At 39.3% G+C, this 9,018-nt stretch overlaps 5 protein-coding genes and 1 non-coding gene across 8 annotated transcripts in view; 5 read left to right on the plus strand and 1 right to left on the minus strand.

The window, feature by feature from the left end:
* LOC104708148 (cytochrome b5 domain-containing protein RLF) lies at positions 30-1,567 on the plus strand. Of its 2 annotated transcripts, XM_019228893.1 has the most exons (5): positions 30-152; positions 517-599; positions 686-1,013; positions 1,105-1,275; positions 1,366-1,567. In XM_019228893.1, exons 2-5 carry the CDS (start codon positions 561-563, stop codon positions 1,386-1,388), a joined length of 561 nt encoding a protein of 186 aa, XP_019084438.1. In that variant the 5' UTR covers positions 30-152; positions 517-560; the 3' UTR covers positions 1,389-1,567. The 2 variants fall into 2 exon arrangements, with proteins under 2 accessions (XP_019084438.1, XP_010422954.1); XM_010424652.1 differs by having other exon boundaries at positions 1,105-1,567.
* LOC104708149 (probable WRKY transcription factor 19) lies at positions 1,905-5,012 on the plus strand. 2 transcript variants are annotated; one of them, XM_010424653.1, is made up of 2 exons: positions 1,905-2,029; positions 2,758-5,012. In XM_010424653.1, the coding sequence occupies exon 2, from the start codon at positions 3,030-3,032 to the stop codon at positions 4,776-4,778; it is 1,749 nt and encodes a 582-aa protein (XP_010422955.1). In that variant the 5' UTR covers positions 1,905-2,029; positions 2,758-3,029; the 3' UTR covers positions 4,779-5,012. The 2 variants fall into 2 exon arrangements, with proteins under 2 accessions (XP_010422955.1, XP_010422956.1); XM_010424654.1 differs by having other exon boundaries at positions 2,800-5,012.
* LOC104708150 (malate dehydrogenase, glyoxysomal-like) lies at positions 5,238-7,322 on the plus strand. Its single transcript, XM_010424655.2, has 8 exons — positions 5,238-5,395; positions 5,665-5,883; positions 5,987-6,301; positions 6,388-6,477; positions 6,567-6,686; positions 6,786-6,875; positions 6,984-7,078; positions 7,180-7,322. The coding sequence occupies exons 1-8, from the start codon at positions 5,321-5,323 to the stop codon at positions 7,250-7,252; spliced, it is 1,077 nt and encodes a 358-aa protein (XP_010422957.1). The 5' UTR covers positions 5,238-5,320; the 3' UTR covers positions 7,253-7,322.
* Positions 7,417-8,317, plus strand: LOC104709859 (malate dehydrogenase, glyoxysomal; the record flags this gene model as incomplete). Its single annotated transcript, XM_010426410.1, has 4 exons — positions 7,417-7,557; positions 7,657-7,746; positions 7,855-7,949; positions 8,051-8,317. Coding segments are annotated over 4 exons (399 nt in total), but the record flags the coding sequence as incomplete, so codon positions are not given.
* TRNAV-AAC lies at positions 8,433-8,506 on the minus strand. The gene has a single exon. It is a non-coding gene; the product is annotated as a tRNA-Val (tRNA).
* LOC104708151 (soluble inorganic pyrophosphatase 6, chloroplastic) overlaps positions 8,630-9,018 on the plus strand; it is a 2,073-nt gene continuing 1,684 nt past the window's right edge. The window contains exon 1 of the mRNA XM_010424656.1: positions 8,630-8,993. Coding sequence (XP_010422958.1) covers positions 8,727-8,993 — 267 coding nt within the window. The 5' untranslated portion in view covers positions 8,630-8,726. The remainder of the gene's footprint in view (positions 8,994-9,018) is intronic.

Raw genomic sequence — 9,018 nt, forward strand, 5'->3', positions numbered from 1 at the left:
AATGAATCCACCAGCCTCCAGGGAAGAACATAATCATATTTGCCAATAGAGAGAGATCTCTCTTCGCTCTTTGGTCGTCACTGGTCTTTGTTTCTCCTTCGATTCTCTCTCGTAGCAGCTCGAGTCGATTTCTTCTTTCTCAGATCCACCAGGTTTTTCGATTCTCTTATAGTTTAAATTCACCGTACATCTGAATTTCCTACTTCTTTTTGTTGTGTGTGTTTCTGGGTCGTAATTGATTTGCTTGATATGGTGGATTCATGAATCAGGAATTGCATAAAGTTTCTGACTTTAAGAATTCCCACCACTTGTTCTCTCCATGCTCGTTTTAGGGTTATGCTATTTTCTTTCTCTGAGCTATTAAATTTGGCATCTTTACACTTTGTTTTGTCTCTAACTATCGTATATGATATGTGAAGTTTGTAGAGAGAAATGATGAGTCTTTGTTTTAGATCTTCGTCTTCTTCCTCTTAGTTCTTTCTAACCGATACAATTTGTTCTAAAAATTTGTTGCAGATTGTTTTGAAACTAATTGCTCGAAGCTCAGTTTTAGCTCAAAGATGGATACTACTAGAGATGATGAATTCACATTCTCAAAGGTACGTTTTTGACTCATTTTCTTGAGGATTTCAGTTTATAGAAACATGAAAGTTTTAGAATTTATGGTTTGATTCTTGGTTTGAAGGTTGCGTCACCAGGTAGTGAAGTTGTTCTTGAGGCGAAAGAACTTGCATCAGATGTGGGAAATATTACCCTTAAAGATGGATTAGATCAGCAAAGTAATGGTCTTATTTGGAAAGACAAGTCTCTACCTCCAAAGGAAGAGACAATAGGTTCTTTGTCTTTTACAGTGATTGATTCTTCTTCATCTTCGAAAAAGCCGTCCAATGAATCTTCCGAGACTTTCAAAACTCCAGCTAGAAAGCCTATAACTCGTACCAAAGTTCCCTTTGAAAAGGGTTATAGCCAGATGGATTGGATGAAACTTACACGAACACATCCTGATCTTGCAGGTAAGCAAATCTTTGCTTTGTTTGTCTACTTTTCCTAAATCACATTTTGATGTGTTACATTACATACATGAAACGGAAATGTGTCTTGTAGGCTTGAAGGGAGAGTCAAACAGGAGGCTTATTCCAATGGATGAAGTAAAGAAACACAAATCAGGAGATTCAATGTGGACTGTTTTGAAAGGTCGCGTGTACAACATATCACCTTACATGAATTTTCATCCCGGAGGTGTCGATATGCTGATGAAAGCGGTTGGAAGAGACGGTACGCTATTGTTCAACAAATACCATGCTTGGGTCAATTTTGATATCTTACTTGAGAAATGTCTTGTTGGTGTTTTGGATGATACCAAAGCGAAGAAGCAAGAAGAAGCCTAATCGCTACTGCTAACAAACAGGCTGAGATGATCATATATATACTCGTGTAAAGGAATTTACAAGTCAATAAGAATTTAAATTGTGTTTACATTCTGATTCTTCAAATGAAAACGCTGATCACTATATGTACTGTGTATTAGACTTTTGATGTCAATATATTCAAAGCTTCCAGAGAATCATTCATCACAATATGTGATTGTCCCAAGTTTATATTTTTTTCTTGTTTTTATAAAAGTTAAGAATGGAAGGAAAACTGTAGATATTAAGAAAGTATCTATACAAATTCCGTGATTGACCCAAGTTAATGTTCCACAATACAAGTTTTGTTTGTATCATCATATAGACTATGAAATTAGCCAATCACAAAGAGGGTAGCAAACCAAGAAAAAAGCAAATTTTTCTTTCTTCTGCCCAATCAGATTCCGACAAAGACTGAGGGTAGTTTAGGTTTTCCAAGTCGAAGACAAAACCTGACTCGTCTCACATAGTCGTCTCCATTGGCTTATAATAATAACACTTATCATATTTTGTTTTTTTTTTGCCAATATTTGTCTTCTTCCTTGGAACACCTGTTTCTGAAATTTTCTTCTTTGTTTTCTCCTTTCGATTTCTATCTGGAGCCCGAGTTGCAGATCCACCAGGTTTTGAATTCTCTTCTTTGATTCCTTCTGCATCTAATAATTTTGCTTCTGGATTGTTCAATTGATTTGCTCGATCGGAGTTCATGACTTGTATTATATAATGCATGACTGTTTTGTGAAATTATCACTTGTTCTTCAATCGTTCCAGTCTCGGTTTTTTTGATACTTTAGTCTTTGTTTTGTCTTCAGTTTGGTTTTATTATGACATATTTGTTATGTGAAGTATGCAGAGAGGATTAGAATCTTTAGGTTCAGAAACTTGCTGATGCTAGGGTGAGTTAATCTTTTATGGTTTTCTAATAGTCAATCTTCTAAGTCAAACCTTATGAGAAACAAATGTTTTCTCAGATTTTGGGGTCTTGTGTTTGGATCTTCAATCATGATATTGATTCTTATGAAATATTATATTACAAACAAAAAAAATCTTCACTTTAGACTTTTTTTTTAGTTTGGCAATTTGAGTGAAGATGTACAGTTACATCTCTCTCACCTTACTGCTGCAATTTTCATCCAACAATCATTTGATTGGTACTTGGTTCCTGTCTCAGGCAGAGTACTTAGCTTCCAAACTTGTGCTCCTAACTTGAGATGCTTAGTTTTCTGAATATAGTGCCCTTGATTGTTCTTTGTCTCGGTTCACATTCAATTTTTCTTCTCCTGTTGAATTGCATTCAATGATTACAATGTTCTTTGCTCTTCTTGCATCTCCCTAACTGTATTTTTTTCAGTCCCGTGGACAACTTCCAACAAAGATCATTGCTCTTCTGCAGAACCTGATAATCTCCAACAAATATTCTTCGTTTTACGGTATTACACCAGCAGAATAGTTCTGCTTCCCCCTTCTTGAAGATGGACAGGGCAGATACATCGGGATTTGTAAGTGGCGGAAGTTATTCATCTCTCAAGTTGCTCCAATATATGCTTATAACTACAAGTGTGATGTGCTAAGTGGTAGTTTTTGGGGGAGTTCTCTTTGATCTGATTCCTTATCATTTTTCATATGAATTTGAACGACGGTGTAGCTCATCTCTCTAGTGACACCAACATTAATATGGGTGACACCGATCTTAGCCTGAAGTGCCTTGGGGGTTCTCAAAACTATTTTTGTTCCAATGTTTCTAATTGCACTGATGATGGCTGCCGGTTGGTTCTTGGATTGGGTCCAACTTCATCTTCATATTGTTTTAGTGTTAATAACAATAACAAAGATTCTGCTTCTGGATTCACTCAACAACACGGTGATTCAGTTCTGCAACTTGGTCTTCCTGCTGTAAGCATAGACACTTTCAATGGACATGATTGTTCATTGTCGACGTATACAGATTTTACTATGCCCCGAGATACTATCAATAATGGTCGACAACGTGTGATTCCTGTTATTGATGAAGGTTCTACTTCTGCAAAGAGATCAGGTGGCTACATGCCATCACTTCTGTTAGATTCAAATGTCAACAATACTTCACAGAGGCAACAACTTAATCATTATGGAACCGGCATACATTCACAAGTGAGCCTAGAGCCATCACCTTACACAACGTTCTCTGTACAGCAGAGGACTAGCAGCAATCCGAGGAAGTGCAAATTTATGGGGTGTGTGAAAGGAGCTCGAGGAGCATCAGGACTATGCATCAGCCATGGAGGAGGACAGAGATGTCAAAAACCAGGCTGCAACAAAGGCGCAGAGAGTAAAACCACGTTCTGCAAAACACATGGTGGAGGGAACAGGTGTGAGCACTTGGGATGCACCAAGAGTGCCGAAGGAAAAACAGATTTTTGCATATCTCATGGTGGTGGAAGACGTTGTGAGTTCCCTGAAGGATGTGACAAAGCAGCACGTGGCAGATCGGGCCTCTGCATCAAACACGGTGGTGGCAAAAGATGTAATATCGAAAGCTGTACACGAAGTGCTGAAGGACAAGCTGGTCTTTGTATATCCCATGGTGGTGGAAAACGATGTCAGTTTATTTCAGGTTGTGAGAAAGGAGCTCAAGGAAGTACTAACTACTGTAAAGCACATGGAGGCGGAAAACGCTGCATATTTTCAGGATGTAGCAAAGGAGCAGAAGGGAGTACTCCTCTGTGTAAAGCACACGGAGGTGGGAAACGCTGTCTCGCAGATGGAGGCGGGATCTGCTCTAAAAGCGTACATGGTGGGACTAACTTCTGTGTTGCTCATGGTGGCGGGAAAAGATGTGCTGTAGCAGGGTGTACAAAGAGTGCGCGTGGTCGCACTGACTGTTGTGTTAAGCATGGTGGTGGGAAACGTTGTAAGATTGTTGATTGTGAGAAGAGTGCTCAAGGTAGTACTGATTTCTGTAAAGCTCACGGTGGTGGGAAAAGATGTTCTTGGGAAGATGGAAAATGCGAGAAGTTTGCTAGAGGCAGAAGCGGTTTATGCGCTGCGCATAACACTGTTATGTCTCGAGAGAAAGGAGATGGAAGCAAGAGCGGTTTGATTGGACCGGGACTGTTCAGTGGCCTTGTTGTTGGCTCTGCTTCTGATCATTCTCAATCTGGAGCTAGCGCCGTCTCTGATTGTACTGAGTCTGTTGATAGAATACAGTTTGAGAATAGACAGAAGAAGAAGATGATGATACCAATGCAGGTTCTTGTACCTTCATCAATGAAATCTCCAAGTAGTTCAAATGGAGGAGAAACAAACATCTTTGACTTTATGGTTCCGGAGGAAAGAGTTCACGGTGGTGGGCTAATAATGTCTTTACTTGGTGGTTCCATGGGTAGAAACTGAAAGCCATTTGTTTGGTAAAAATGTCACCCCTTCTCAGCACAGACTTGTGTCTAAAGCATTGTGTAAAATAGTATATGTGGGGATCCTCTGTAAATTTCTTGGGTCGTTTTGGTTTGATTGGTGTTTCTGTATGTACCCGGTTATGTTACTCTTTGTCATCTAAACCGATGACTCAAAACCCAAAATCTTGTTTCTCATTTATGGGCCTTTAGTGGGCTTATTTACAATCGCCAATTCAATTGTCGAACCCAAATCTACTACAATTTTATAGCTTCAATGTTAAAACCTATTTTTGTACCGAAAAATTGAGAGCCACAACGGTGAAGGAGACGAGAGAGCAACTTGAAGATAAAGGGATAAGGAAGGCTTCCTACAAAAACAAAATGAACAAAACATTTCTTTCCACACAAAATTTATCATATAATACAAAATACTTAACGTCATAATCATTCAATCTAGTCCCCATGTTCTCTCTTCTCTAACATACAAATTAAAACTCGTTTAACAGCTTTGTAACGAGAGCAAACAGAGGAACACCAACAATGGAGTTTCGTGGAGATGCCAACCAGAGGATTGCTATGATTTCAGCTCATCTTCAACCTTCTTCCACTCCTCAGGTTTTATTTACTATTGCTTCTAAGTCAAGTTACCTTCTTTGGTTCTTTAATCATTTAGGTTTTTCTAAAACAAGAGATTTGTACTATTTCTTATTTACCTCTCAAACAAAAGTGACCTCATCTCAAAGTCATTAAGACTCAAACTTTAGTCCAGTTACGAACTGAACATGCAACTAGAGAGTAAGAGAGTAGGAGAGATCAATTTGTTTTTGTTTCCATTGAAGCCTTCTAGGACTGATAGTGATTTTTTTCCCCTTCCTTCGTGTTAGATGGAAGCAAAGAACTCGGTAATTGAACGAGAAAACTGCAGAGCAAAAGGTGGGAATCCAGGATTCAAAGTGGCAATTCTTGGAGCTGCAGGTGGGATTGGGCAATCTTTATCTTTGCTGATGAAGATGAACCCTCTTGTCTCTTTACTTCATCTCTACGATGTTGTCAATGCACCTGGCGTCACAGCAGACGTCAGTCATATGGACACTGGAGCTGTTGTGAGAACCTCTCAACTTTGGAAACTTCACATATGATTACTTACTTTTTCCTAATGAATGAACACAGAGTAATGACCATTCTTGATTGGTTTGAGTCAATTAGGTCCGCGGATTCTTGGGAGCGAAGCAGCTTGAGGACGCACTAACGGGTATGGATCTTGTGATCATACCAGCCGGTATACCGAGGAAACCAGGGATGACTCGCGATGATCTGTTTAAAATCAATGCTGGGATTGTTAAGACACTATGTGAAGGTGTATCAAAATGCTGTCCTAATGCTATTGTCAACTTGATCAGCAACCCTGTGAACTCCACTGTCCCCATTGCCGCTGAGGTTTTCAAGAAAGCTGGAACTTATGATCCTAAGAAGCTCCTTGGAGTTACTACACTCGATGTTGCTCGTGCCAACACCTTTGTGGTAATTATGTGATTCCTCACTTCATATATGGTTTTTACTTTTCTTGAAATTTCAGTCAACTAGTGAATGTTTTCAATCTTGTGCAGGCAGAAGTTCTTGGCCTTGATCCAAGAGAAGTTGATGTACCAGTCGTTGGGGGACACGCCGGAGTCACAATCTTGCCACTATTGTCACAGGTTTCATATAAATAGAAAGTGCAAGTCGTTTCCATTGCATCAGCTTATCTGCTTATTGATGGTTTTGCTTAATCTTTTTTTTTCCTCAGGTTAAACCTCCTAGCAGCTTCACACCTCAAGAAATTGAGTACCTCACAAACCGGATTCAGAATGGTGGAACTGAAGTTGTGGAGGCAAAAGCTGGAGCTGGATCCGCAACACTTTCAATGGTAAAACCAAAACAATTCACTTTAAGACATCATCATAAACACTTGTTTTCACCCGGAACGGTGTCCTGAATCCATTTGAATATACTACTACTGCTACAGGCATATGCTGCATCCAAGTTTGCAGATGCTTGCCTTCGCGGGTTAAGAGGAGATGCAAATGTCATAGAATGCTCCTTTGTTGCTTCACAGGTGAATCTTGAGAAGAATTTTCAATTTTTTTTCATATTTTAAAGAAAACACTTCACTCTGTTTCATTCTTTCAACGCCTTTTTGACTTGTAATGGCAATTCATCACAGGTGACAGAGTTAGCTTTCTTTGCAACCAAAGTGCGTCTTGGCCGTACAGGGGCAGAGGAAGTGTATCAGCTTGGACCCTTGAACGAATACGAAAGGTCTGAAAACATAACTCATCTCTTAAAAAATACTTGTCTCAAATAAGAAAGAGAGAGAGAGAGAGAGTTATCTTTATATTGATTTCCTTTTCTTTTTACAGGATTGGTCTGGATAAAGCAAAAGAAGAACTAGCTGGAAGTATTCAGAAAGGTGTTGAATTCATCAGAAAATGAAACTGAGAGGATAATCAGAGAGACACAATAAGATCATTTTCCCCTAAAATATTTGATAATGTTATACTCATCATCATGCCTGTCCTCTGTCTCCATCTACTTCTCCAACTTTGNGTGCAAGTCGTTTCCATTGCATCAGCTTATCTGCTTATTGATGGTTTTGCTTAATCTTTTTTTTTCCTCAGGTTAAACCTCCTAGCAGCTTCACACCTCAAGAAATTGAGTACCTCACAAACCGGATTCAGAATGGTGGAACTGAAGTTGTGGAGGCAAAAGCTGGAGCTGGATCTGCAACACTTTCAATGGTAAAACCAAAACAATTCACTTTAAGACATCATCATAAACACTTGTTTTCACCCGGAACGGTGTCCTGAATCCATTTGAATATACTACTACTGCTACAGGCATATGCTGCATCCAAGTTTGCAGATGCTTGCCTTCGCGGGTTAAGAGGAGATGCAAATGTCATAGAATGCTCCTTTGTTGCTTCACAGGTGAATCTTGAGAAGAATTTTCAATTTTTTTTCATATTTTAAAGAAAACACTTCACTCTGTTTCATTCTTTCAACGCCTTTTTGACTTGTAATGGCAATTCATCACAGGTGACAGAGTTAGCTTTCTTTGCAACCAAAGTGCGTCTTGGCCGTACAGGGGCAGAGGAAGTGTATCAGCTTGGACCCTTGAACGAATACGAAAGGTCTGAAAACATAACTCATCTCTTAAAAAATACTTGTCTCAAATAAGAAAGAGAGAGAGAGAGAGAGTTATCTTTATATTGATTTCCTTTTCTTTTTACAGGATTGGTCTGGATAAAGCAAAAGAAGAACTAGCTGGAAGTATTCAGAAAGGTGTTGAATTCATCAGAAAATGAAACTGAGAGGATAATCAGAGAGACACAATAAGATCATTTTCCCCTAAAATATTTGATAATGTTATACTCATCATCATGCCTGTCCTCTGTCTCCATCTACTTCTCCAACTTTGTAAATTCCTTATCAGTTTGTGTTGTACTCTGTGACCTTTTGCAACGTGGCTTATCTATGTCTTTCGATGATTCTAAACCAATCTTTAGAAACGGTTGAAAGAAGGTTTGAAGTAACTTTGTTTCTTAGCCTTTGGGGACACAAAATTGATCACACATCTTAAGATTCGAATCAAAAAAAAAAAATCAAAAAACAAATGGCTTCGCCCGGGTTCGAACCGGAAACCTTCAGTGTGTTAGACTGACGTGATAACCAACTACACCACGAAACCTTTACGTCAACATTTCCACTGTTTATTTATTTATATCAATATTATTAAAGTTGGGTCATACCTACTCCACAGAACCCCACGTGATCTATTCGCTTCGTTTATTTTGGTTTTTGTATAATCTTTTGTTTTTTTTTTTGTGTGAAAAGGAGAATAAAGGAGCCAGGGAGAGAGAGAGAGAGTAAAACGAAAGGCCAGTACTTTCTCCAATCTTTCCACAATAATGGCGGCTACTAGAGTGATAACAGCAGCCACGGCCGTAACCCAAACCACCTCTTGTTTCCTCGCCAAACGAGCTTTCGTTCTGCCGGCTAAGAGACCCTGCGGCGGATTCGGCGCTCTCTGTTTCAGCAGAAGAGCTTTAGTGTTGAAATCCAAGAGACCCTTCTCCTGCAGTGCCATTTACAACCCTCAGGTTAAGGTTCAAGAAGAAGGTCCACCCGATTCCTTAGATTATCGTGTTTTCTTCCTCGATGGTTCTGGAAAGAAGGTACCTTTTATTACTCTTTCTAACT

Source organism: Camelina sativa, chromosome 8 (genome assembly GCF_000633955.1).
Source record: "Camelina sativa cultivar DH55 chromosome 8, Cs, whole genome shotgun sequence".
Lineage (NCBI taxonomy): Eukaryota > Viridiplantae > Streptophyta > Magnoliopsida > Brassicales > Brassicaceae > Camelina > Camelina sativa.

Excerpts from the sequence above, each read along its gene's own strand:
- LOC104708150 (XM_010424655.2), top strand. The coding sequence starts at position 5,321 with ATGGAGTTTCGTGGAGATGCCAACCAGAGGATTGCTATGATTTCAGCT. Across the intron at positions 5,396-5,664 it reads AACCTTCTTCCACTCCTCAG|ATGGAAGCAAAGAACTCGGT; the intron begins GTTTTATTTACT and ends CCTTCGTGTTAG. Across the intron at positions 6,478-6,566 it reads TCTTGCCACTATTGTCACAG|GTTAAACCTCCTAGCAGCTT; the intron begins GTTTCATATAAA and ends TTTTTTCCTCAG.
- LOC104708148 (XM_010424652.1), top strand. The coding sequence starts at position 561 with ATGGATACTACTAGAGATGATGAATTCACATTCTCAAAG. Across the intron at positions 600-685 it reads ATGAATTCACATTCTCAAAG|GTTGCGTCACCAGGTAGTGA; the intron begins GTACGTTTTTGA and ends CTTGGTTTGAAG. Across the intron at positions 1,014-1,104 it reads AACACATCCTGATCTTGCAG|GCTTGAAGGGAGAGTCAAAC; the intron begins GTAAGCAAATCT and ends TGTGTCTTGTAG.
- LOC104708149 (XM_010424653.1), top strand. The coding sequence starts at position 3,030 with ATGAATTTGAACGACGGTGTAGCTCATCTCTCTAGTGACACCAACATT.